This window comes from Cyphellophora europaea (genome assembly GCF_000365145.1).
Source record: "Cyphellophora europaea CBS 101466 unplaced genomic scaffold supercont1.8, whole genome shotgun sequence".
Lineage (NCBI taxonomy): Eukaryota > Fungi > Ascomycota > Eurotiomycetes > Chaetothyriales > Cyphellophoraceae > Cyphellophora > Cyphellophora europaea.
Genome location: NW_008481814.1, coordinates 750989 through 777170, shown reverse-complemented (window position 1 = coordinate 777170; position 26182 = coordinate 750989). Strand labels below are relative to the sequence as shown.

Genomic DNA, 26182 nt, shown 5'->3' with positions numbered 1-26182 from the left:
GTGATCCCTATGTCTGATCTTCCAGGGAAGATGTCTCGTAATCATCGTGTCGTGAACACTGCATGAAAGCGTAGAGGCTCATGGACAGTGCAGGATTCATGAGTGCTTGCATCGTCTTGACGAAGACGCTGGAGCGTAGCGAATTTTTGTCATGTTATCACGTCCATTCCATCTCAACCTCATTGTCGTTGCCAACATCGCAGGACCTGCCGCCAGATGCCGAGGAAGTTGCGTCGCCGCAATTCGAGTCGCTCATCGACTCGTGTGTGTTGGAGAGACCAGAGCCACCCTGAGTCGGGCGTTGAGCTTCGGTTGAGCGCTGGGCGGGAACATTGTTCTGGCGGAAGGGGACTGCGCCGTAATGAGTGTTGTGGCTGATGGTCTCGCCGGGACAACGTATGGCGGCGATAGCGGCAGCGTGACCAGCATTGTATCTCTGGAAAGGCTGAATGTGAGTGGCGTTACTATTGGTCATAGTAGTGGCCGAAATATTGGTGTCGCGTTGGTTGCCAGCAGCAGGACGACCACCTTTCTTGTTTCTCTTACCGCGGCGCCGAGCGGGCTTGTTGCTACCGGTGACTGCAGCCATGGCGACATCGTGTGCGGTGACAGCACCAGAGCCGGGAGAGGCAGTGGCGGGAGTTGAGGAGGCACTATCGTCTTCGGCTGTGGGCTTGGGTCAGTCATAGTACAGAACACTACTCGGAGGGAGATTACACTGTGTGAGAGCGGTCTGTCGATCTCGCTTGGTTCCCACTCCGCTAGCGACCGAGTCAGTTGTGCTGCGATCGTTGCTGGCCAGGGCTGGGACTGGACCTTGACGAGGTGGGGTGCCATAAGGGTTGCTGAACAAGGCGTGCTGCAGTCTGTTGTGAGCGGCGCGGACCCGAGCGAGGCTTGTCTCGTCAGGCATGGTTTGTGGGGGCGACTCGTCTTCGAAGTAGACGTCCTCTTCAGCTGGAGAGGTAATTGGTGGAGGAAGGACGGGCGCCATCGTGTGAATGCAGCAGAGAGGTTGACTCGGGCAGAACGTGGGTGAATGATGTACACGAGTCAGGGGGAAAAAGCCGGAGGTGAAGTGACAGCCCGTGAGGAGAAATGAACAAGCAAGTGAAGGACGCTCGGGCTGAAGTGAAATGAATGCGAAACTGGTGAGAATAAGTAGAACAGCCAGAGTGAAGCTAGAAGCCATTAAGACATCCATGATCCTGTACTCACTAATGATGAACCTCTCATGTGGTTTTCATGGCTCGGGTGGGAGCAGTTGGATCGGCTTCCATGTTGGCTTTGCTGTATACTAAGCTCGTAACGACTCAGATGGGCCGGATGCGGGGCAGCAAGACAGCCATTATGACCATCATAGAACACTTAGGGATGAAAGTCAGTTGAGTTCAGAACGATCTTAATACTACATTCACTGGGTGACCTAGGTTAAGGTTTGGCCTGTCTTGTAGACGAGGAAATGGTGGAAAGCATATCAGAACCCCTACGGGACGCGAAATCCGCTGTGCTGTCAAGACTTATTGCCGGCCGATCGAGCTCGAGCTCGATCAGTTATCGAGGTTGTTTGTGGCATTTTGTAGATGCAGCGTGGGGTTGGCTTAAGAGCATGAAAATGTAAGCATAAGGTGAAGTGAGGTGAACTTGGAGTTGGGTTGGAGCTTGGCGCCAAGGCCGCCGCCCGCTCTGTCTCCGCGCCTCGATCCTCCGCTTCCAACCTTAGCCCTACAAAGCATCTAAGTATAGCAGCTGAGCTTTCCTCTGGTTGCATAGCTGCGTTATCCACGCTATGTCGTAGACAGTTTACAGGTAGGTCAAGGACAGCCTCATTCCCGCAAACATATGTAGTGTTGGGCCCCGAATCTGGCCGTCATCCCCCGAAGAACACGTGGAACGTTGCATCCACAGTCAAGCACTCCCGGATATTGCTCAATTGGCCGCTGGCATCTCGCGTACCTATCGCCCCTAGCTGAGGTCTGCTCTTCCCTATCGCCGGTAGCTGGATATACTGTTGGGTCCCTTATGGAGTCCTCGGACCGGCACCCTGTCGAAGGATCCTTCCTATCTCTGGGGAAGCTTTAGCGCCAAGCTATCTTCCCCAGGCGAACGAGTGACAGTATGGCCAAGAGCTCCGGCGTCCCTCTAGGTGAACCCCACCAATTAATTCCTGACCCCCAACCTCCGCACGGGAGATAACCCTGAGGTTCGTTTTCGGTTGCGTTCCACTGGGACGATAAGTACGAGGTAGCACCCACGTTTCTCTCGCTCTCATCAGCATCTACAGTCGCCATACCGCACTCACTGACCGCCAATCATGGTTTCTAGCGCCGTCGAGCAGGAGAAAGGCCTCGATATCGGTATCCATAATCGAGGGGGTTCATCGGACGACAGCCGTGAGCATGCGACTACTCATGATGCTGCCGCCCATGGCCACGCCGCCACTGATATGTGAGTATCAACGCCCTCTCGTTGCAGATGGAGCTAAAGCTATAACCAGTCATGGCAATCCTATAGTCACTTTCGACCCCAAAGCTGAAAGTCGCTTGCGCATGAAAATAGACCTGATGATCATCCCAACAGTTACGATCATATATCTCATGTGCTTTGTCGATAGAGCCAATATAGGTGAGTATGTCTGACATACCTTAGTGAATGGCAAAGTAATGTAAGACAACAGGAAACGCCCGCCTAGCGGGCTTAGAGCCCGATCTTGGCATGTCCGGGTACGACTATAACGTTGTACTCAGCGTCTTCTATGTCTCGTACATTGTGCTCGAGCTCCCCTCGAACATGGCCTGCAAATGGATTGGTCCGGGATGGTTCATTCCTTTCCTTACCCTTGGGTTCGGTGCAGCGTCAATTGCCACTGCCTTTGTTGACAACATGGCTCAGCTCTGTGCTGTCCGCTTTGTACTCGGCGTCTTTGAGGCTGGGATGCTGCCGGGTGTGGCCTACTATATGAGTCGATGGTATCGCAGAGGCGAGCTAGCGTTCCGTTTGTCTATTTACATCGCCATGGGAGCGTTTGGCGGCGCCTTTGGAGGCCTGCTGGCGAGCGGCATCCTAAGTTTGGACAACGTTGGCTCACTCACCGAATGGAGGATGATCTTTATCGTTGAGGGCATCATGACGGTCGGACTCGCGCTGATTTCGTTCATTACCATGACTGACCGCCCGGAAACCGCGCGATGGTTGACGCAGGAGCAGAAGGAGCTGGCCGTCGCTCGCGTCAAGTCTGAGCGTGTGGGCGTTACCGAAGTCTTGGACAAGATTTCCTGGACCAAAACCATTCGAGGCGTCACATCGCCACTCACGATGTCAACTGCGTTGATGTTCTTTTTCACGAATATCACCGTCCAGGGCTTGGCCTTTTTTCTTCCTACCATCGTCCGCACTATCTATCCGGAAGCGAGCGTTGTCAGCCAGCAGCTCCGGACGGTTCCGCCCTATATGGTGGGCACATTCGTGAGTCCTCCTCCACCGACCCCTGGACTACCTCTTACTGACCCAACTCCAGTTCACTTGCTTCATCAATTGGCTGTCCTGGCGCTTTGACAAGCGTAACCTCTTCATCAACCTATCTGCGCCGCCTGTCATGGTATGTTGGCCCTTCCACCGTTACTTCGACCTCCACTAATGTTCACTCGGCAGCTCGGGTATATATTCTTCCTCGCAACCACCAACCGCTACGTACGCTACGCTGGTACCTTCTTTATCACGTCCGGTGCCTTCGCCAACGGAGCACTCTCCAACGCACAGGTATCGGCGAACCTGCTGTCCGACACAGCACGCAGCTCAGGCATTGGGCTGAATGTCATGATGGGCAACATCGGTGGATTAGTCGCCACGTGGTCGTACTTGCCGTTCGATGGGCCGAATTATCCCATCGGCAACGGCCTGAACCTTGGCTCCAGCTCAGCCATCTTCGTCTGTAGCGGGCTGGTATTTGCGTACATCAAGTGGGATAATGGGCGCAGGGAGCGGAAACAGCAGGAGGCTGAGCAGGTCTTGCAAGGCATGTCGCCAGCACAGATAGAGGAGTTGGACTGGAAGCATCCGGGGTTCAGGTGGAGGGGCTGAGCGGGCAGAGAAGCAGGGCTTGTTGTCAGGGGACAGTCTTGATGTGCGGTTTCACTGGAGCAGTGGGCTGTTGACGATAAGAGTCCGTCGCCTGTCTGATAGTCATACACAGCCTCTCACTCAGATCCATCAATTATCGCACCTGACTATCGACCCACCGGCCTGATTCACCACTCATGCCTGCTTTATTTCCCATATATCTTTTCGCCCATGCCTCTAGTGCGAGCCAGGGACTGAGCTACCTCTACGAAGTAGAGAATGGAGACATTCCGGGTTCCGGCCCAAGCCAAGGGATGCCCTGCGGCGTCGGGAGGAGCTTCCCCAGACGGGTGGAATCACCGCTTGAAAGCTGCTTATCAGCCCCGCCTATCTTGCTGCTAGTCTTAGCCGGAAGATGCACCTAGACTACTGAGCTCAATGATAAGACCCTGAGCACTTTGGACGAGGAGTGTGGTCTCCTTCTGCCCTCGCCATGAATCCCTTCATCCAACTACTGAATGACCCACTGACCTTGCAAATTCCACTTGTCCACTTGTGAAGAAATAACAATTAAGAATGATATTGTGACACGATGCCGCGCGCAAAGGTCAAGCCTGAAGACCGACAGCGCTCGGTCAAAGCCTGCCAGCCATGCAAGACGTCCAAAACGCGCTGCGATGCCGAATCGCCATGCGCCGCCTGTGTGAAGCGCGGCCGTATCCACGCCTGTATCTATCCCACACCGTCAGCGCGCGGCCATGTCAGAAGTCAGAGCACATCCACCGAAGCATCGTCGTTGCCAAGGCAAGACCTTCCTCAGCAGCGACCACTTCCCAGCTTGGACGAGGCCCGCCCGTCCCTGTCTCCAGCGGTCCCTAACGACAAGGCAGCGGCTGCCGACGCTGACCCTCCACGAGCAAAATGGACCCCAAGCTCCTCCCAGAGAACGCGCAGCCGTATGCTTCTCAGCTCCCGAGGCGAGAAGCTCTATGTAGGCGAGACGGCATCGCTGTCATTCCTGCAGTTTCTGCGCAAGACTCTCAGGCGGCACATGGGCCCCTCGCCTTTCACTGAGAGTGAATTCAGCAACCAGATGCTGGAAGTCGACCAGGGTGACCGTCTGCTTGATGTCGCCGAGCCTGATGGGCTTGAAGATCAAGACCAGAAGCGCGCACTGGTCCAGTGCTTTTTTGAAGCCTCGAGCGCCATTCTCCATCTGTACACCAAAGACGAGGCCTTTGGGTTTGTCACAGATACCGGGCTCTCGCCCAGCACCAATCATTTCAGTGACCGAGCCAAACGCGATGACCATGCCGCACTGTGCTTGATGCTTGCAATCGGAGCTCAATGTCGCGGCTCGCGGCAGTCCGACGCCGAGTATGCCACTCGTTGCTTCTCCAGAGGACAGCAAATCGCCTTCGAAGGCATGCTTTGTAACCCAAGCATCAACATGATCAGACTGTTCTTGCTCATGGCCTTCTACATGTTGGGAGCCTGCCATCGAAATGCGGCTTTTATCTACATTGGCGTTGCTTCTAAGGCTGCATCTGCACTGGGTCTTCATGTCAAAGAGGTCTACAAACATGTCCAGGACAACGAGCTCGACACCAGAATCAGGACCTGGAAGAGCCTACGCAATTTGGACTTGATCGTCACCTCTATTCTAGGCCGAGCAGGTGGTCCTTCGATGGTGAGCCCCGCCGAGACAGATCTGAGCAATAACGTACAAGTGTCCGGCCATCGTTCGCTTGATGCAACGTACCGAGTCTGCACCATCATCGATGACCTACAGCAAGAGTTTGCGAAAGGTGGCATCGCGGACTTGAAGTCAGCCGAAGACTACCTGCAACGCCTTCGGGAATGGTCCCAGAGTGTGCCACCAGAGCTGCGACAGTTCACCAGCGCCAATGCTATCAACACTGACAGCGAGCATGTCATCGGAGCTGTACATATCTCCTGCTGCTATTTCTTTGGGGCCATCCTTGTTACCAGGCCTTTCCTGATCTCGCATCTGATGTCTAAAATTCGTGGCACGGGAGCTGATACTCCTCATCCTGCTGCAGCTTCGGGAGATCGTGACAAAGTCTCAAAACTGGCCAATGCATGCTTGAATTCTGCGATTTATATGTCTCAGACAGGCTACCAAGCCATGGAATCTGGCTATTTACTAGGAAATATGTGCTTATTGAAGGCTTGGATGTTTGCTGCTGGTCTGTTGCTCGGCTTCGCTCTGTTCGCTGAGAGCGGCGAGAATACCGAAGTCGAAGAAGCCTTCAAGAACGCCATTGCGGTCCTCAAGATGATCGCCGTCCTGTCACCGCAGGCAGGACATTACACAGACATCCTCACCAAGTTTTCTGAGGCCGTGCAGCAGTACAAACGAAAGCTAAAGGAAGAACGCCGCCGTGCGACCAATGAGTACGTCGACCAGATCTTCGCCATTGATCTCGGCCAGCCTCAAGGCTATCCTAGCCCGGTTTCGGGTAATTGCGACAACGGTCCAGCAACGAGCAACAGCATGAACGAAGTTTCCTTTCCTCCGGACATGCTTCCTGGCGGCCCGCTTGGTGATCCATCACCGAATGACTTGTCGTTGGACTGGCAGCCCTTTGGAATGTTTTTCGAAGACTTCTGGGTAAACCAGCAAGGCGGATCGGGTGTCATGCCGTTTGGCTGAGTCTAGATTTCGCTAGGGTGGACTCGATAGAGTCGTCTCAGAACGAAGATAAGCTATGGAACATTACCGCTCATGCCGGCTGTCCAAGGGTATGTTCGCTCACGGGCCGAGTATCTGAACTGCAGCCGTTGGAGAGCGGTAGGTAGCCGTCTCGGCCTTTCCGCTCCAAGATGATTACCCGGGGTGACGAAGCATCCCCGCATCAGCACGGGCCCTGGTCAGATCCGCTGGCAGGCTATACAAAAGCATTGCCGCAACTCCTGACCTCTCAAACGGTAATCGAAAAGAATCTCGTTCCTCTTCTCAACTCACTTTACACAAGAAAGCTATAATCGTCATCATGTTGGGCAAAATTGCGTTGGAAGAGGCTTTCGCACTGCCACGGTTTGCTGAACGAACCAGATGGTGGGCGGGAATGTTTGCTGTGAACCCAGACAAGCACGCGGCTGAGATCAACGACATTACCGAGCAACGAATCAAGTATATGGATGAGTATGGCGTGGGCTTCACCTTACTTTCATACACCGCGCCTGGCATTCAAGATATGTGGGACTCAAAGGAGGCTCATGCTCTGGCAGTCGAAGTCAATGACTACATTGCAGAGGCCATTAAGCCTCATCCGACACGGTTGGGCGCCCTGGCAACTCTCTCCATGCACGATCCCAAGCAGGCGGCAGAGGAGTTGCGACGGTGCGTAACGCAGCTTGGATTCAAGGGAGCGCTGGTCAATGACACCCAACGGGCGGGTGCAGACGGCGATGACATGGTCTTCTATGACGGACCGGAATGGGATGTCTTCTGGTCCACGGTGACCGAACTAGATGTGCCCTTCTATCTCCATCCTCGAAATCCTACTGGCACTATACACGAAAAGCTGTGGGCTAAGCGATCATGGCTAATCGGACCTCCCCTGTCATTCGCTCAAGGTGTCAGCTTACATATTCTGGGAATGGTCACCAACGGCGTGTTTGACCGACATCCCAAGCTACAGATCATCATCGGCCACCTCGGCGAGCACATTCCCTTCGACATGTGGCGTATCAACCACTGGTTTGAGGACGTGAAGAAGCCGCTAGGCCTGTCTAAAACATGCAAGAAGACTATCCGCGAGTATTTTGCCCAGAACATCTGGATTACCACGAGCGGTCACTTTAGCACACCGACACTGGATCTGTGCCTGACGGAGGTTGGTGCAGACAGAATTTTGTTCTCGATTGACTATCCTTTTGAGAACTTCCACGATGCTTGCACTTGGTTTGATGCTACGGAGCTGAATGACACCGACAAGAAGAAGATTGGAAAGAACAATGCGGCCAATTTGTTCAAGCTTGGAGATTTTAAGGACCGGGACGCATAGATAGCGCTCAACTAATACTTCTATCATACTATCAGTGCTCTTGATGAACTCAACTCATGGTGCGCACCGTGATTAGACATTCCTAACTGGAATCGCACTCTATAACATGCTTCTTAAGTCTCTGCATTAGTTCTCCTACGTTGCAGCCTTGCAAGGCAAGCATGTCCAGACCGTTCTGGATTGCAGCCACTCACCTCCTCTCACAGATCAGGCACGACACCCCCGACGACTTGCATCGAAGGCAGAGGATTTGGCGGATATCTTCGACCAGGGACTCGGTGCATCACCCATGTAGACTGCTTACGGAGATCGCCGGTCAAGCAACGAAAAGCGTAGGCTCCAAGAAGGCCGCATTATTTGGTGTACGTGTGCGGGCCGAACACCCACCTCTGTCACCTGGTTGCCGGTAAGTGCACCTAGGTGGCAGCCCTGGACTTCACCCGTGTGAATATGCAATATACCGCAGCCCGGCTAAGTCACCTTCAGTCTCTGTCCGAGCCCAACATCCAACCATCTAGGCGCGCCATCAGTCGACCGGCCCGTTCGATCATCGTGAGATGTTATCAATGAGGGGTTGAAGTCAGTATCCGTGGCTAGCCAGTAGATATATACATACGGTAAGGACTTCTGATACTGTTTATCGTGACCTCAGCAATCGCCATCCATTGACCATAGCGACAACATATATCACCTGTCTACGGTCCTCTCGTTGAAACAAACATGCCTTCACAGACAGGGTGGAGATCATTAAACATTGCCATCATTGGCGGCGGTATCGGTGGCCTGGCAGCCAGTATCGCCCTCAGAAGATCAGGCCACCAGGTGACGATATACGAGAGATCAGACTTCGTGGGTGAAGTTGGTGCCTCAATATCATGCGCTGCCAACGGCACGAGATGGCTCCATGAGTGGGGAGTCGATGTCGAGAAAGGCGACCCTGTCATTCTTCAGAAATTGATTAATAGAGATTGGAAGACGGGCGAGCCAGTCAGCGTATACGACCTGAGTGACTATGAGGATCGATGGGGCCACGTCTACAATATGTTCCACAGGCAATACATGCACAAGATGCTCAAGGATTGCGCCGAGCAAGAGCAAGGCGAGGGCCCCCCTGTTAAAATCATCCTCAACCACAGATGCAAAGCCATCGACACCGACACGGGCCTCATCACCTTCGAGAACGGCGTCACAGCCACCCACGACGTCGTCGTTGGCGCCGACGGCATCGGCTCCGCCGTCCGCGGCATCATCGGCGTGCACCCAGAGAAGCGGCCGGCAGACTCGTCCTGCCTGCATGCCAACGTCGACACCGCAACGGCCGTCAAGCTCGGCCTGGTCGACTACAGCCAGAACAGCGCGATCGAGTACTGGGGCGGCCACCACACGTACAACAAGATTGTGCTCTCCCCCTGCAACGGCGGCAGCCTGCTGAGCTACTACTGCTTCTTCCCGCGCGAGAAGGGCGACTATGCCAACCAGGCCTGGGACGCCGAGAGCACCACCGAGGAACTTCTCAGCCCCTACCCGGACCTCGACAGCCAGGTCTTCAAACACCTCGAGATCGGCAAGGAGATCCGGCCCTGGCGTCTGTGGGTCCACGAGCCGTACACACACTGGCAGAAGGGCGTTGCCTGCATCATGGGCGATGCCGCGCATCCCGTGAGTCCTCTCCTCCCTCTTCTTCCGTCCCCCTTTTCTAACACCACGCCCTCGCAGATGATGCCCGACCAATCCCAAGGCGCCTGCATGGCCATCGAAGACTCGGCCGCGCTGGGCCTGGTCTTCAGCAAGCTCAACTTCGACGGCGACGTGCGCGCGGCCCTCGAGCTGTACGAGAAGGTGCGGCTCCATCGCGCCACGCGCGTGCAGGCCGCGTCGGCGCGCGCAAGAGAAAACATCCACGAGCGCATTGGATTCAGTGACAATACGGACAATCCGCTGTATAAGGTCAAGGACGAGAAGGAGAAGTTGACGATTACGGAGATGAATGCGTGAGTTTTCTATGGACCCCCTTGCTTTGCTTTTCCCCAACATGCTCTCGTCTTTCCTGATGGAGGGAAGATGGCCACGGCGATGTACGGTAAGGATGACTGACTGATTGGACGATAGGTACGATATGCATCAGCACGTGGCAGACCTGCTAGCAAAGCGGAGGGAGGAGCGGACAGGGGCTGTGAATGGAGTGGCGTGATCGGGGAGGTCATCTTGGCCATTCGGATATGCTATGATAGAAAATGAGCGGGCGTACAGATTTGGGGACGTCTTACTATGCTTGTATATGCTTGTTGCTCTAGGCAGCGTGAATGTGATTCTAGAGACGCCAGGCAGCTTTTCGCATGGCTATTGAAGAGGCGTTTGCTTTCATTCGAATTCCGCCCGTTGTTTCTCTCTGTTGCGTGGTCGCATGCCTTCGGTATATGAGGCTCACGATTGTCAGGGATCTTTTCTGGCCCGATGGTACTTTGGTCTTCCCCATGCGAGGACAGTTTATCGAATCAGTGGTTATCGAGAAAGCTTTTGTAGACTTTGAGGCATCTGCAACGCCAAGTACATCGGACGTGCTGCTCCGTCAGCTTTGGCTTCAGTCCCCGCAGGCTTTTTCATCAATCCGATCGCACCTACGGCTTCGTTGAGCCTCTCTGAGTATCATACGCAACATGACCCTGCTGTGCCAATGCTTCATTGATGCCGACGTTGGAGTCAGCAACAATTATGGCATGACTGCGCTAATATATAGAACGCAACGGGAATACGCAGACTCTGTGCAACTCTCACTGGACAGTGGTGCCGATATTGTAGCGAAAGACAAAAAGGGTGCGAGTGCCCCGGACTACGCGGTCGCAAGAAATGATCAGGCCTGACTGAAGGTCTCAAGGGACTGTCTGCAGCGTCTACATGGCGCAGGTCATGCTGCCCGCTGGTTTCAGCGTACTTTGGAAGGTTGTGGTGCTTCGGCGCTACATCATGAAATTATAGCCTGTTGTCATGACATTGATCTATTTACGATTCTATCCGTCTTACCATGCGATTAGCAATAGCGAACCAACTGCCGAAGGCATCCGCCGTCTGCTGGGTCTAGCTGATCTCGTATTAAAACTTGAGGACCGCAACCCCTGTGGCACTTGCATCTGTTCCCTGGCCCTCGTGACTCCTCAAAAGACTCTGAAGCACGTCCCATAGGCATTGAACATTTGTCCCACGACCACAAACCCCCCGATAGCGGGTGCAGCCCACAGAAGCAGCGTCCCGACCTCTAGCACCCGGCCCACGAAGTTCGGCAATCGCTCCAATTTCTGTTTCGAACCCCTCGGTCTCAGGCTTTCCTCGTCCGCGTTGGGCTTGACAGGATCCGGGTTTACTATTTGTGCCGCAATCCACCTACCAATGGCGTTGTTTCGCGAGATCTTGTGGCCATGGTCCTCGAGACGCTTTAACATCTTGATGATTCTTTCAGGCCCCGTCATGTGGGCCTTCTCGGCCAGGTGGGTGAAGCTCAAATTGTGAGGCGTTGCGAAGCAGGCCTGTTGCTCGCTTTTGTATTGTGCCCAAATTTGCGGAAGGTTTAACGTGAAGCCGAGAAGGAGCCACATCATGGTCCAGGTCCGTTGTGCCAGAGTGCTGTCGGTACCCTTGCTCCAGCGGGAGAGCCCGCCAACGATGCCCAAGCTAGCTCCGGCCGGAATGGATATGGTCGCGACGTGCCATACAATGTCCGCGAAGAGGGCACTCGTAACCATGTTTGTGACTGCGGTTTTGAGTTCAGTCCAACGTTTTCTCTTCTTCGTGGCTGTATTGTATAGACACCAGTGCTCGGGGTTGTCGACAATCAGAGCGGATCGAAAGTTGATGAAACTCGTCAAAATCCCTAGAACTATAGCGTTAACCGGATTCTTCACCCTTTTGATAGGCAAGCAGATCGGGATCGCCAGAATTCCAGATTTTGGCAGGTAACGGCCTTGCTCTGGCTTATAGTCAGCGCCCTCGACTGATAGACTGAACAATCATACCTCCTGTCTTCCCACTCTGTTCTCGTCCATCATCGGTGCCCATGTCAAGTCGACTTGTTGGCTTGCCCACCCGTTGTGCCTTGTGGTCCCCACAAGCCGTATGCGACGGCGTAGTGTCCCGCAAAAGGACGCGCCTCACAGGCTTGTCTTGTTCAGTCTCATTTATTTCGAGCTCGACGACAGCATCCAGTGTCGATTCGGTGATTTGTGTCTGGTCGGTGGTGATTGATCCTACTACCGCCCCAAAGCTACCACCACGTTGAATTGCTTCTTCCATGATTGCGCTGTGGACCATGTAGAGTTTTGGATATTCGACCGCCATGATAGTGCTTAAGAGATTGATAAACGACATAACTGCGTAAGGTGCAACAGTCAATCCAAAAGCTGCATAGCCGTACCTGACGATCTGGCTGCCTTCTGTCCGGTATAAGGAGGTGACTGCGATGCAGAGTTGAATGATGCTAGCAATCGCCTTAGGGAGGCTGCTTGAGTGGGTTATGTCTTCCGCATGCTCCACCTTTTCGCCCTTGCAGCAACTTACAGTTTGCTCTGAATCGCTCGTGTCGAGAGTCTCTCGGGTATGAATGTAATGATAATCGACTTCAGCATCGACTGGCACCGTTGCAAAAGTATACCCTTCAGGTAAGGAATAACTGCCGTGAATCTTGCGGGTGAGCTCCAGCATGACTCCTTGTATTCCAGAAGCCTCTTGGGGACAGTAGAATGTGAGGTCGAATTTACGAGCCGATGGCCTGGGCGTAGAATCATGACTGCGTTGAGGTCAGTACCCTCCCTTGCTGTTATTTGTCTCGAGATACTCACGGCTCAGAGCCAGAATCTCTACTGGCATTGCTAGAGTCCGTCGCTCCCGAGTTTTCCGTCTTCGGGTCATTTTGTGGACCCATCAGCACGCGCGACACCCGAGTCCCACCAGTTGCAGCTGCGGCAGGCTTCCAGTCTACGTCGCGTACAACCATGCACAATGCACCGCTCCTCACAGCTGCATCCAAAGGTCGATGCTTCCAGTAGATATAGATGGACGAGAAGCTCCACATCGCTTTGAGTCCCCTGAAGACCCCATTGATTGGAAACAAGAGGCAGCAAAGCAGAGTCCAGGCGATGGAGGGGTCGAGCTCTCCAGGCACGGTTCTGACCGTCGCCACATGGGCCAAGTAGTTCGCTAGGTAGAACTCTGCAATGTCTGTCCAGCGACTTTCGCGACAGATGAGACGAGGATCTTCATTCGGAAAAATTGTTGAGTTGGGAGGAACTGTCAAGGTAATGGTATCCATTGTGTGGAGGATTCCAGAAAGCCGCTGCTCGTGTGAAGGGGATCGTGATGCTCTGGCAAGTCTTAAATACTTCTCAAGTAACGACTTCATCCTGTCAGCCCGACAGCAAATATGAGACAGGCCAAGACGCCACCGTAAGACGCCTCGTACTAGCTGTCCTGAACTTTCGGATGCCTTGTCTAGTTCGCTTTCGAGAACCATGTAGCCGGTCTCGTTAGCCAAGTCCCATTGCAAGACTAATGTTTCATCTCGACTATTGACCCGCGCCCCTGGGTAACATCGCTATAAAAAGCTGTCAACGCGTGTTAATGGCGTAAGGCTGGCCCCTGGGGGATGCACACCTCGTGGAAAGGGGACTGAAATTCTCCAGCCTGATAGGCCGTTGAAGCCAGCCCTAATTTTAAAAGATTCCATCACCCACAGCTCTGAGGCGCAAGCAAGTAAGGCTGAGCCAGGAACTATGGTGGCCAAGAGGTTGACGCGAGTGATAGTCCCCCTAAGGATAATTAGATGCAAGGGGGAGTTGTGGGAGCGTGCGTACGACTACCACATTCGGCCCCCAACTCCGCTCGAGCCTCATCATTGCAGTTGATTCAAAGGAACGAGGTGCGCCAGTGCTGGCAGGGTTCACTTTACCCGAGAGTCGCATAGCCGGCTATACGATTTGTCGCGTGCTGTATATAGTTGTGGAATCTTACATGTCTTCTATCCGTATTGGGACGCGCACATTAACCAGACAGGCGCGCCTGGCGAACCTTGTGCCCATGCTGTCTCGGTTTGTCCGACATTGACAACTGCCGCGAGACGGAAGAGTCCCTTTCAAGACCAGATCGTTGGTGTCAGCCTCCCAGCACCACTGAGAACCCTTCCCATTTCGGGCGGGCTGCTCCGCCGGTTCATGCACGAGTGGAACGCGTCAACATCTTACTGTTCATTCACTGGTGCCTTCGAGCGGATATAGACACCCACTGGAGGGGTGTAATGTTCACCAACAACGGGTAAAAGCCAGTAGATGGGCCCGTGTAGCTGCTGCGCACTCACTGCCACCGTCCACGCCTGCCATTCCCCTTCATGTCATCGCAATCCTCCGTATCAGGCTGCTGCTTGCAGCCAGCCTAGCAAATCTTCGTAGAACTGTTCCGGATCGCTTATGTGCGGAGCATGACCCAGATCTGGGTAATGGATGTACGTGCAATTTCCCCCGATCGCCGTGACCGCTTCTGGGCCCAACACATCGTAGTGACCCAGGATCTTCTGCACTTCAGGCGGCGACCACTGCTTCCCAATGGCAGTGGTGTCCTTATCGCCCACCATGAGCAGTGAATGTGGAACTTTGCCCAGCTGAGGGAATTCGTAGATGATAGGCTGCGTGATCACCATATCAGTGACAAGCGCCTGATCGAACGCGAAATTATCGCCCTCAGCACCGTCGTACACCCGAAGCAGCATGTCTACCCATGTGTCATATTCGGGACGCCAATGCCCGTTGTAGTACGTCGCGTTCTCGTAGCTTGAAATGGAGGTATAGTTGGAGGCTGCCTCGGTTTTATAAATCTCATCAACTGACAAGTAAGGGACGCCTTTGGCCTTCCAATCCTCCAGTCCGAGGGGGTCTACCATAACGAGCCGCTCCACATATGAGGGGTAGGTCAGTGCAAAACGAGCCGCGAGCATTCCGCCCATGCTGTGACCCATGACTGTCAGCGACGAGGTATTGAGAGCATCGAGAATAGATTTAGTATTCAGCGCAAGTTGCTGAAAGGTGTATTGGTACGCCGAAGGCTTGGATGATTTGCAGAAGCCGATCTGCTCTGGAACTATGACGCGGTAGCCGTTGCTGGCGAGAACCGAAGCAGTGGCAGACCAGGTCTCAGAGCAGAAATTTTTGCCGTGAAGTAAGAGGATAGTTTTGACGTCACTGCCAACGTCCTTGGAGGGCGCCACGTCCATGTAAGCCTGACAAAGGGTCTGATGTTGAGTGTGCAGTGTATGGAAGTGTATTGGATAGCTGTAAGTATAGTTGAAACCTCCGCTGTAAGTGTCCAGAGCTGGGGTCCCAGTAGGGCAAGAGGATGCAGCGACGGCTGCAGCTAGCAGGAAGATAGTGACTAGCATGATCATTGCACAATACACTACTGTCTGATGGAAGGCTTGTACGCGGGAACCAACTTCGAGCGGTAGTCCAGTAGTTGTGGCAAGCTTCCCCGCGCAAATAACGCTGACCAATTCAGGGCTGGATCTCCGCCGGTTCTTGTATGACTGCTACTCGTTGGAGAAACGCCGATTGCACCTAAGTAGTACGCCGTTCATCAAGTGGGGCCGTAGCGGAGTAGTATCGGCCTGATCCCGGGTGGGACCCGCGAAGCCAAGGCCTGAAGTTTGCTTCTAATATCAACCTCATCCTTTTTCATCTTCCTTGGGACGGCAAACGGCGGTCAGTCTCCATCTTTATGCTAGTATTCCTGGTCAGTAAGATATCGAAAGTGCCAAGAGCCTCTTGCTGATCAGAGGTTTGCCTGACTCTCGTGCGCAAACAGTAGCAAGGTCCCCAGACCAAGGCCAAATTGAACCAGGGACGCAACTGCTCAACATCAACGTTCAAAGATGTATCAGCAAACGGGCTGCTAGACTGATCGCAACCACTACTATCTTCGATTGCTCAAGTGAGATCAATATATCTGGCTGCCTCAGGAGCAAGTCAGAATACAAAACTGCCAAGACTTTTTCCATTTGCCTTACCGCACACCTACCCACCACAATCTCTAGTATTCAACAGCAGAACAAAAAGCAAAAACTTTTCCTAGGAAGCCCTCCGAAGAGAGGTTCCTAGGGCGTGAAACCTGACCAGGGTTCTTTCGGACTACGCTGTCCTCAAGGTTGTTGCTCGACGGTGTAGGAGATGAACTCGCTGCGGTGCCGGCAAACTGCGCTTCTGGATCTTTCTATGATAGTAGGCATATGCTCCCGAGTAGTTGAGGCGCGGTGGTCACCCACGCAACTGTAACCGACGCTGCGCTACTTGTGTTGAAGGAGCGAACGGTAATCTCGCTTTACGCGAGCTCGGTGCCTAAGCAGTAGTGTTTTTGGCTATCGCGCTATATAACCACTTCCTGTATGCCTTGCAGTCGCTCCACTGCTGCAGCATAACCTGCCTACTGCCTTAGTGGCAGAGAAGCGGTGACCAACGCCAAATCGACCGTTCTCTTGTTGCGATGCAGCTCCTCCTCCTTTCTTCGAGAGTCCGATTTTGCAAATGAGCGGCATCAGCATCGCCTGAACTCGCCTCTTTACTTCTCCCTGGTGGGAGATGATATGGCCTCATCTGCCGTTCTACCTGTCTTTAATCCATGCGATATTTCGCCGCAGACTCCCTTTGAGCAATGGTCATTCATCCTTTGTCAAGAGTACGGCTTAGCAAACATGCCATATCACCCTTTTATGCACCAAGTCAGTATGATCTGCGCCACTAGACCTCTGTACCCTTCTGGATAGACCTCCTAGAGAGATGGCTTTTGCAATATGAGTCGCACGAAACCGCAAGACTATAGTGTTTGACCGCGCCAGCAGCTCCCAAAACCGGTATCCCTCCCAAGCAGAGTCCTGCCACTGGTGCTGCCTACTACTTCCCGTACGCTACGATTCTCGATCTACAAGATGATTTTGAGAAAATGCAAATGTTAAAGCCTGAGCTCGTGTGCTGCGACCTCCCTCACGCCCCTGGAGATGTCTTCAACCACTTCCCACTGAACACCCAGTAAACTCCAAGGCGATGCTTTTCTTTAACCATGTCCCTGCAGACAAAAGCACCACAGCAAGCGCCGTCAGACCTCCTCGCCCCTGCCGGCGTCGCTTCCTCCGTCCTGAATACCTTTCGGCCTTGGCACAACTGCGTGCGTATGCCCATCTCCCAGCGTGCTGCTCCCTACCGTCGGCGTCATGCCAACCTTCCCCTCTCTCGTCTCCACCTCTTCTATTTGGCCCCGCAACTCCCAAGGCGGTACCGCCGCATACATGATCGCATGCGCCACAGCAGCTGCGATAGGCCCCACCCAATGCACCCAGTGCCAACCCGGAAAGCGACTGCCCACATACGCCCCAAAGCACCTAGCAGGATTCATGCTTGGCCCTCCATACCCCTCTTTCCCGAAGCTCAGACCAAAGCTCAATACGCCGAGGGTACTGCCGACCAGAAAAGGGCCCAGCACGGGTCCCAGCACAGCTTTGTTGCGCGGATCGAGAGCGACGCCGAACACGAGGATGATGAGGGACAAAGAGCCGACGAATTCGGTCACGAAGGCGGAGCCGACGGTGGCGCCCTGCGCCTCGAACAAGAAGCAACCGCCGACCTTGAAGTCGCGGGAGCCCCAGGACGCGCGTATCAGGAGGCCAGCGAGGGAGGCGCCGACGAGCTGGAAGCCGATGTACAGAATCGCGCGAGGGAGCGAGGTCAGCCGGATGACGAAGGTGGCGATGGTGATGAACGGGTTGAGGTGACCTCCGGTGATGGGGCCGAACGTCAGGATTGCGATGGTGAGGAAGATGGTGCTGGTGATGCCGCCGATCAGTGCGCCGAGGAAGGAGGTGGTGCTGAAGGGCCCGGATGTAGGAGACGGCGGAGGAGTGTGAATGTTGGGCGAGGTGGCCATGTAGCCGGTAGCATAGACGAGGATCAGGGTGCCCATGCCCTCTGCGAAGGCTTGCTTCCAGAGCAACACGTTCCACAGGCCACGGAGGTCGAACAACTGCCGCAGCGGGATCATGGGCGCGGCATCGGGGTTCTGCTCAAGAAGCGACCGGTTGTCAGGGTCATTGCGATCTAGGATGAATTCCTGGTTGCCGCCGACCCGTCCAGCGAAGGCGTTCACTGCCGGCCGCATCTCGTCGCCCATTCTGTCGGGATGCTTGCGGGGGCAAGCGGGAGTACTCTGCGACTGACGGATAGGGATAGAATATGTCGAGAAGGCGGTACGGTACCTTTCGAGGGACATGCCTGGAATTATAGGTAACGATTGGCAGGTAGCCGATGAATAAGCGGCTGGAAGAGTACAGCAGCGCTGACAGATTCACCTGCGAGGCCTCCTGCGTGGTCGCAAAGCCCTCATAGTTAAGGAAAAGGCCTTTAGAGAGCTTGTTTAATTTCCGCATGACAGTCCATGGGCCGCAGCAGTCGACTGATGGGGATAACGGGATGGTGGGGTCTGCTTGTCAGCAGGGTGTGTTGAGCAGGATCAGAATGACTAAGATCGCCCACGTTCCGAAAGAAGACCCTGGGCAATACCGGATTTGGAAAACACTTGACTCGGACGGCATGAAGTGTAAAGAGGTCCGTTAGTAGCGCGATCGACCCTGGCTTGGGTTTCTAACAATTCCGACATGCTTGGTGATACGATATGCTTGCTGTCATGGACGATACATTTGGTGTTACAAGTATGGTCAGTCCTCATCTCTTCGCTCGACTTTCTCGTCCTCTGGGTGCAGGAACATGCCGGCATGGGCGCTTTCTTGCATGATAGCCCGTGCCTTCGCCTCGTCATGTACATTCATGTCCTCCATAATCAACTTGGTAGTGAGCTCCGGGACCAGCACAGTGGAGACGAATGGTCCTACGCCAACAGCCATAATCGCCTCATTAGTAGCTCTGCTACTGATATACCTGGACAGTTCTCGTGTAATGACCTCGGCGATGATTTGGGCACCTTTGGCGCCATAGTAACCAGTCGGAACCAGCTCAGTGCTATTCCTTTGCTTGGCAAGGTACTCGCGAATCTGCTTTCGATTACGTTTGTCGGCAATCTGAGCGTCCAGCTCTTCAAAGTAGTGACTCTTCCGTCTTCGAGTGATGATCTCCTTCAAGAAGTCCTTGAGCGCGGGGATGCGTTGGGTCCTCAAAAGCTTCCAATCGATCTCTGGGTAACCATTTTCTGTGGAAAATACCTCAGCGTCTGCGCGACTATGTTCAAGACAGAACGCTCGCTGCTTTCGGAACGGGAAGGTATGCACTTCCCGAATGTCCATGCCGGGATTCACCAGGCGTGAACGCACCACTTCCTTCTGACATACAGGGCAAATATTGGACTTCTGCGGTGAACCGTCTTCGCAGTCCGAAGCCCCTCGATCTCTCATCGTTGAGACCGGTGTTGAGGGCGGAGAAGAGTCAGACCGAGGAGGTCGTTGTGAAGGGCTGGAAAGACCCGCATCGTCGGGCGGCGATGTGTCCTGACTGACTCCGCTAGAGACCGGTACCACACTGGGCATCTCAAATATCTTGAATGTGCGGCGACTGTTCACCGTCTGCTCGGTGGGTAGTTCTGGTATAGACTTCTTGGGCGCATCCGGTTTCTCAAGACCGGTCGTCTTCTCGGGCATCACATGTGGTGCTCTAAACCCACCGAGCTCGCTTGTGAAGCCAGCAGGCGGCGGCCTCTCATACTTTCTCTTAAACTTGTTCTGTGACCGCTTCTGTGACGCACCTTGTGAGCCGAACAAGTCCCACTCAAGTGACTGTGAAGTCAACCCAGCCTCGTTGCTTGCACTCTTCTCCTCCTCAGGCTTCGTGTGTAGTAGATCTGGCTGGTCCTGCAACTTGGGTCTTTTGGATGTACGAGTGGGCTTTGGGGGCTCCTTCTTGCGTCTGGGCGGCTTCGATGAGACTGTGGCTGGCTCGGGAGCAGCCTTGGCGTTCTTCGAGGCATTAATGTGATTCTCTTCATCGCTGCTGTCTCGCGGCATCGCGAAAACCTCATTATCGTTCATCTTCGCTGTGGCATCGGGCACATCCCTCTTGATCCCCCGGGGTCCTGATGCTTGAGGGCTGCTTGTGCCATTTATGACTTTGAGAAGGCGCGGCCCTCTGTAGTTTGCCCTAGTTAGGTACGTCCGAGAACTGCTAGCGTCGCGCCTGGAAGGAACTCTCGCGTCGTACGGAATCGACGGACTAGTTTGCATGAGCTTCTTTTTCTTCCCTCCGACAAGCAGAGCATATGATCCTGTTGAGGGTTGGCGTTAACAGACTGCGCGAATACCAAGTCCGTCTGCCTAGTCGGGGCCTGAGCGTATAAATTGATCCAGGTGTCAGATCAGGTGAAGAAAAGCAGTCGTCGAGGGCAGACGTATGCCAAGCCGGCACGCGTCTGACGCGTCGGTCCTTTACTTCACCCGCGTTCAACCAGCGTTTCCCCAACTAGTAGATGTTTTTGTGAGGGGCTCCAGCAATTAATGTGCAAAGTCTATAGCCATCCTCTGTTGAGATGGTGTCCGATGGGCCTCTCACATTATACCGATCACGACTACTGGGTAAGCTATGCAGCGCAAGCGACTGACTCGCTTCTCAGACCTCGTGACCGTTGCTTGCAACCACTGTGTGGTAACTCAGATACGGGGCAGTTAGCATTGGTGTAGAGAAGACCGACTCGAACGGTGAGTTCATATGATACGCGGTCCGATCGCTGAGCAAGACGCTTTCGGGTTCTGAAGGTCTTCATATCCGCCGGCACCTCTGCGATACATGGCGAATGACACCGTCATTCATCACTTCAAAAGACGCTCCGGATCTTGAGTCCATCTCCAAAGTCCATCATTTTATCGGCCTGGAAACTCACCAAATACCAACCCGGACACATCAATCTACTACAAACGTCGATCCATCATCTCACGGGAATCCCCATGGCCACCAAGACCCAAGCCCCATCCGCCCAGGCAGCATCCGCCACCGGCCATGTTCTCCTCCCCCGCATAACCATTGCATTTTGCACGCAATGTAAGTGGAATCTACGTGCCGCCTACTACGCACAAGAACTGTTGCAGACCTTCGGCACCTCGCTGGGCGAGGTCGCACTACTACCTTCCACGGGCGGAACCTTTGTCATAACCCTGTACCACTTGCCTTCAAATCCCAACAGAGCCAGAGAAGCCCCTGGCGGCATCAACGACGAGGTTGGTGAGGACAGCAAGCAGGGCGCGGATGCCAAGTCGCCAGGCGAAGTCCAGGTTCAGCAAACGGTGGTATGGGATCGCAAGGTCGATGGCGGGTTTCCCGAAACGAAGGACCTGAAGGGTCGGGTAAGAGACTTGGTGGAGCCGGGGAGGGGTTTGGGCCACACCGATCGGGCTTTACGAAAAGGGAAAGGGGAAGACGGAGGTGCAGATGCGAGTACGGCGGCCTTGAAGGGCACAGAGGGAAATGTCGCAGTAGATGATGGACGGAGAGGGGACGGCAAGACTGAGGCAGAGGGTGGGAATATGGACGCCGAGGGTAACGCCGAGGGTCGTGCAAAGGCGCGGGAGTGCGAAGATTGCAAGTGATGCCGCTATTGTGTCGATAGTGATGTCGTACTGCTGCAGATTTGAAACTCCGTAAGAAGCTCCCAGGAAGAGTGCTCTGAGCTAGTGGCTGGGATGTTTGAGGCTGTCTATCTGCTCTGCGGTGAACCCTGGCTGCCAGTACCAGTGACAGCACTCGAGCGTGCACGCCTACACACCCAACAATGCGCCAACGCAGCCAAACACACACAAGTCAAGGCTATGCCTTTTAAGGTACGCACTCGCTTCCTGGTATCATAAATCGCTCGTAAACAGCGACTATCGCCAACACGGAACCATGGTGAGGTTTCCGGGTATCTCTTATCTGCTTCCATTACTGCATCCGCCAGTCCTGTCCTCAAGTCGGCGCTCTCCCTTTGTCCTTGATCACCGAGGTATCAGCGTCCATATCGCGTAAGAACCTCTCCCAAGTCTCTATCACGCCTTGGTAGAAGTCGATGTGCTGCTCAGCCAGCGCACCGAGGCTATCGCGGAACTCAAGGCCTTTGATTCGTTCAAAATCCGCCACCTCTCGCACGACCTGCTCGTCGAACATCTCACTTGTGCTCTTGGAGCTGTCGACCTCACGGTTGAGCTCCTCAATGCGCAGCTCCAGCTTGCGTGCTCGATCCCGTCGGGAGGCCTCGTGGTCGACGCCTCGAATATCCTCAACCTTGGTTCGGATGAAGTTCGCAGGGTTGAGCGGGGAACCATGAGCATAGGGGTTGTTTGATGCCAGTAAATCACGCTCGGAGGTGGCTTTCTGCAGGTAGTCGGTCAAGCCCTCGAAGTCGAGTTGCTTCTGTTCTCGAGTTTTCAGCATTGATTTCACGGAGCCAATGTATGACTCCATGTCCTTCAGACTGGTCAGGTAGTTCTGATCGGTATGGTCCTTCAGCGTCTTCCATCCCCTCGAGGTCTCCTCAATGCTAGCTGCGAACGTCTGTACTGGCGCTTCAATGGCCGGCTCCAGGGGCGTCAGTTTGCGCATGTTCACGGCAAGGTCGGCGTAGTCTGATTCGAGGTCGCCTTGCCGCCTTGTGACTCGTGCTACAATCTTTTCGACGTTACCTAGATCTTCGTCTAGCTTGTTTGCGCGCTCAGTGACCTCGGTGAAGCGTTTGTCGGGCTTGTGTACTTTCGAAAAGGCGTTAAGCATGGTATCTGCGACACTGTCTAAGAACCCAGCTGGGGCAGCATTGGGTGACGTTTCGCTTTGGCCGGTGTTGGCGCGGCCAGGCCGGAGTCGCATCTGTGCATTCCAATCCGAGGTCTCCAGGAACAGCAGGAATATCGGCGCTCTTCTCAGTACGGGGTGTTGAGTACATCGCTTGACGAAGCGATGCAATGACCAGGCTCTTCTTTGCATGAAGTCGGCACTAAACCGATCTCCCCTGACGTACGCCATATTGTTCTTTTCGGGGAGTGGAGGGACTGCACAAGCTGGGAAATCCCGGTGTAACGAGTTTCGCAGGTATACGAAGTCTGTGAAGCGCCTGCGTACAGAGAAGTCTGTTCTCTGAAAGGTCTTGAAATCGGTCTGCCTAGCGCATTAGCTGAGTTCAAGCTTGAGGCTGATAGGTCGCACATGTGTTGAGATGAGATACGAGACGTATGCGTCTTTCGTACCATCGTTCTCTTTTATCGGCGTGTCGACGGTGCACTCCAGTACACCTTCTGGACCTATGCCTGCGAGATCAACGGCGTCCGCATTCTCGCCCGCTTGCTGTTCGCTTGAGGTACTCCCACTCCGGTTATGACCGATGGATCGGTCAGGCAACGAGCTTTGCGCGGGAAATCCTGATGCCGAAGTCGACTCTTCGATAGATTGCCCGTTGCGGTCCCTCTCCCACTGCACAGAGTCGAAGCCGCCGGTGTCATCCATTTCGGCTGAGCAAGGATCGAGCAGGGCAGGGTTGACGTAGCCTTACACGCGCATTCGGAAACAGCAGGCTTTGAAGATGATACGGCTGAAAGGGCTATACAAGATACTGCATGAAGGGAACTATTGTTGAGTTGATTGCAGACAATACTTGTGGCCTGCTCAACTCGCGGCTGGCGCTGCAGTTGCAGGAAGCTCTGATGACGACGGTCTTGGCGGTATCGCCCTAGGGCCGCGCCGGATTTAACCCGACTGGCCCGCTCAGCCCCTCTCAACTTCTCACTCACCTTCACATTCCTTTGCTATCCTTATACAGAGAAAGACAGCTTGTGCAGTCAACGGTAGTTTTGCCTCTGTACAGTTCTGTTTGCGTATACTGCTATCCCTGACTCTTCTTCGGGCAATACACTGCCAGGAGTGAGACAATTGAAAGCTGCGAACTGCCTTCATACTTGGCTTAACATAGGTACCGGGCTTGAAATCTCGGCACAAGGCGAATTACCCAGACTCCTGTATTGCAGCTGACGCCACAAGCAAACACTTGTGCGGCATCAAGGCTTGATAGACCACGCAACATCATCGCTAGCAGGTCAGGGTTTCAAAGTCACTGCGTTGCTTATTCAGTCATAGAGGCCAGTATTGTTCTACTGACTGCCATAATCCCTGCTTCGGCCCATCTACGTCAACAGACTCGCTGGCTTGCTCCCACTCATCGCATGAGTTGGTAAGCACCGATGCATATTTTCGGATCGTCAAGGTTGCGTCGGTTCCAAGAGGCACCATCGCAAGTGGCTGCGATGCGGATTTGACAACCGTGATCATGGCGCCGGCACACTTGTCCACATCCCCAGGCTGGTTCCCCTTCATCAGCTCAACGCCCTTGAAAGCCTGCTCCATAATAGGTTTGTACTCCTCAATTTCCACCGGGTTCGGATTGATGTGTTCGAGAAAACGATTTCTAATGAAGCCAATGTCGAAAAGGATTGACTTGATGCCGAATCCTCCAACCTCTATCGCTAGACTTTTGGCATATCCTGGTTCGGTTAGCCACAAACGCTACCTCTTACGGCATTGATCATACCTGCGATGGCATGTTTCGAGACGGTATAGGGACCAGCCCCTAAGGACATTGCGTGTCCGAAGACAGAGTTGGTGTAAGCGATGACTCCGGATCTTCGCGCTCGAAAATGCGGCAGCAGGCATTGAATAACGTTGACAACACCAAAGAAAGTCACTGCGAACTGTCTCTGCCATATGTCTGGTCTGTCCGGAGTTAGCTTCCACAAACTGTTAACATCGGCCGCAATACTTGCGTTACTTCTTCCAGCATCGTAGCCTCGGAGTGTCCAGCATTCGGCACGACGACGTCGATATGGCCGTAGGCTGCGATAGCCTTGTCCGTGACTGCCTTCATAGCTTCCACGCTCGCCGTCACGTCCAGCTCGATGACCGTTGCGCCGGCCTGCTTCAGGCTGTCGAGCCGTTCAATAGGGGCGCGTGCCGTGGCGACGACTTGGTCTCCCTGAGCCAGCACAGCCCGCGCCAGAGCCTCGCCGATGCCGCTGGAACAGCCCGTGATGAACCACACTAGCGGAGCCATGGTGAGGACAGGAATATCGTACTCAGATGGCCGAGAGAGCAGTACTCAACGATGGAGGCTACTCTCGGACTTTATAGCAAAGGATTGGACACCACTTTCCGTGCGAAGGAGCTGGCTTTGCCTCACGTTATGCATTGGCAGGGTTTGCCTTAACTTGTTTTCTCTGGTACTTGTCGATTGTGCGGCGGGTATCACGTTAGGCTTCGAAAATGTGCACTAGACCGCCGAGATGGTGCGAGACGGATAGCGTGGAAGGCCTTACTTGCTCCTGAAATGGCTACTAGGAACGTTAAGCATACGCGCTCTTCTGTCATGTAATGATGTAAACCCACACTTCCGGGGACACTAGTGCACTAGTCGTGGTACAATCCCATGGCAAAGTGCCCCATGTAGCAAGACCTAATGTAAAAATAATGCATGTACTCAGTCCTCTCTACGATGCCCCCCCATTCTATTTCAGCTCCTTCTGTAGACCACTTGCCAGATTCATTGGTGTCGACAAGCTAGTGCTGACACTGCCCATTCGTTCGCTGCTGCTGGGAGGGAAGCCTACATTGCAAGGGCCGATCTGTTGTTTCGCATATCCGTAGTGGTTGTCCGTGCCGCAGGCTTGGCCGTTCCGTGCCATCCTAAGCCTGCCTAGGTGGATCTTGCCTAGACATCCAAGACTCTATAAATGGTGCTGAATCGCATGGACGCCATCTAAGACCGATGTATTCATTTTGAGCAGTCTGTATCGGTCAACGTGTTGCGGGGGATCTGGGGAAGTAGGCACTATACTGCTGCTGCCTCCAGGTATGCTCGAAGCCGTCAGATTGATCCACGCGACTTGACGACAGGCTAGCCACTCCTTATTGCGTAAGACACATCTCCGGAGGAAGGGCTGTCAGCAGTCTTTCTGGGCAGTGACACGTCGCTTCGATGCATTGGCCACCAGGAGAGGCTTACTGGAGAGGTTTGATCCTCCAGCGATTTCTCGATCACTTCAAGACTTGAACGACATTCAGTGG

General features: G+C 54.0%; 12 protein-coding genes across 12 annotated transcripts; 5 read left to right on the top strand and 7 right to left on the bottom strand.

The window, feature by feature from the left end:
- Window positions 1-157: 157 nt before the first annotated feature.
- On the bottom strand, window positions 158-589 carry HMPREF1541_08088 (uncharacterized protein; the record flags this gene model as incomplete). Its single annotated transcript, XM_008722408.1, has 1 exon — window positions 158-589. The coding sequence occupies one exon, from the start codon at window positions 587-589 to the stop codon at window positions 158-160; it is 432 nt and encodes a 143-aa protein (XP_008720630.1).
- A 1725-nt stretch (window positions 590-2314) lies between these two features.
- HMPREF1541_08087 (uncharacterized protein) lies at window positions 2315-4080 on the top strand (the record flags this gene model as incomplete). The annotated part of the gene is made up of 5 exons (XM_008722407.1): window positions 2315-2448; window positions 2498-2625; window positions 2678-3465; window positions 3518-3598; window positions 3652-4080. 5 exons carry the CDS (start codon window positions 2315-2317, stop codon window positions 4078-4080), a joined length of 1560 nt encoding a protein of 519 aa, XP_008720629.1.
- A 571-nt stretch (window positions 4081-4651) lies between these two features.
- Window positions 4652-6736, top strand: HMPREF1541_08086 (uncharacterized protein; the record flags this gene model as incomplete). The annotated part of the gene is made up of 1 exon (XM_008722406.1): window positions 4652-6736. The coding sequence occupies one exon, from the start codon at window positions 4652-4654 to the stop codon at window positions 6734-6736; it is 2085 nt and encodes a 694-aa protein (XP_008720628.1).
- Window positions 6737-7076: 340 nt separating this feature from the next.
- HMPREF1541_08085 (2,3-dihydroxybenzoate decarboxylase) lies at window positions 7077-8093 on the top strand (the record flags this gene model as incomplete). Its single annotated transcript, XM_008722405.1, has 1 exon — window positions 7077-8093. One exon carries the CDS (start codon window positions 7077-7079, stop codon window positions 8091-8093), a length of 1017 nt encoding a protein of 338 aa, XP_008720627.1.
- A 720-nt stretch (window positions 8094-8813) lies between these two features.
- Window positions 8814-10088, top strand: HMPREF1541_08084 (uncharacterized protein; the record flags this gene model as incomplete). The annotated part of the gene is made up of 2 exons (XM_008722404.1): window positions 8814-9752; window positions 9810-10088. 2 exons carry the CDS (start codon window positions 8814-8816, stop codon window positions 10086-10088), a joined length of 1218 nt encoding a protein of 405 aa, XP_008720626.1.
- A 1157-nt stretch (window positions 10089-11245) lies between these two features.
- Window positions 11246-13392, bottom strand: HMPREF1541_08083 (uncharacterized protein; the record flags this gene model as incomplete). Its single annotated transcript, XM_008722403.1, has 3 exons — window positions 11246-12054; window positions 12101-12870; window positions 12923-13392. 3 exons carry the CDS (start codon window positions 13390-13392, stop codon window positions 11246-11248), a joined length of 2049 nt encoding a protein of 682 aa, XP_008720625.1.
- A 1092-nt stretch (window positions 13393-14484) lies between these two features.
- HMPREF1541_08082 (uncharacterized protein) lies at window positions 14485-15507 on the bottom strand (the record flags this gene model as incomplete). Its single annotated transcript, XM_008722402.1, has 1 exon — window positions 14485-15507. One exon carries the CDS (start codon window positions 15505-15507, stop codon window positions 14485-14487), a length of 1023 nt encoding a protein of 340 aa, XP_008720624.1.
- A 1706-nt stretch (window positions 15508-17213) lies between these two features.
- Window positions 17214-18281, bottom strand: HMPREF1541_08081 (uncharacterized protein; the record flags this gene model as incomplete). Its single annotated transcript, XM_008722401.1, has 1 exon — window positions 17214-18281. One exon carries the CDS (start codon window positions 18279-18281, stop codon window positions 17214-17216), a length of 1068 nt encoding a protein of 355 aa, XP_008720623.1.
- A 544-nt stretch (window positions 18282-18825) lies between these two features.
- On the bottom strand, window positions 18826-20145 carry HMPREF1541_08080 (uncharacterized protein; the record flags this gene model as incomplete). Its single annotated transcript, XM_008722400.1, has 1 exon — window positions 18826-20145. The coding sequence occupies one exon, from the start codon at window positions 20143-20145 to the stop codon at window positions 18826-18828; it is 1320 nt and encodes a 439-aa protein (XP_008720622.1).
- Window positions 20146-21054: 909 nt separating this feature from the next.
- Window positions 21055-21693, top strand: HMPREF1541_08079 (uncharacterized protein; the record flags this gene model as incomplete). Its single annotated transcript, XM_008722399.1, has 1 exon — window positions 21055-21693. The coding sequence occupies one exon, from the start codon at window positions 21055-21057 to the stop codon at window positions 21691-21693; it is 639 nt and encodes a 212-aa protein (XP_008720621.1).
- Window positions 21694-22048: 355 nt separating this feature from the next.
- On the bottom strand, window positions 22049-23575 carry HMPREF1541_08078 (uncharacterized protein; the record flags this gene model as incomplete). The annotated part of the gene is made up of 2 exons (XM_008722398.1): window positions 22049-23230; window positions 23279-23575. 2 exons carry the CDS (start codon window positions 23573-23575, stop codon window positions 22049-22051), a joined length of 1479 nt encoding a protein of 492 aa, XP_008720620.1.
- A 621-nt stretch (window positions 23576-24196) lies between these two features.
- Window positions 24197-25172, bottom strand: HMPREF1541_08077 (uncharacterized protein; the record flags this gene model as incomplete). The annotated part of the gene is made up of 3 exons (XM_008722397.1): window positions 24197-24606; window positions 24654-24835; window positions 24868-25172. The coding sequence occupies 3 exons, from the start codon at window positions 25170-25172 to the stop codon at window positions 24197-24199; spliced, it is 897 nt and encodes a 298-aa protein (XP_008720619.1).
- Between the last annotated feature and the right edge of the window lie 1010 nt (window positions 25173-26182).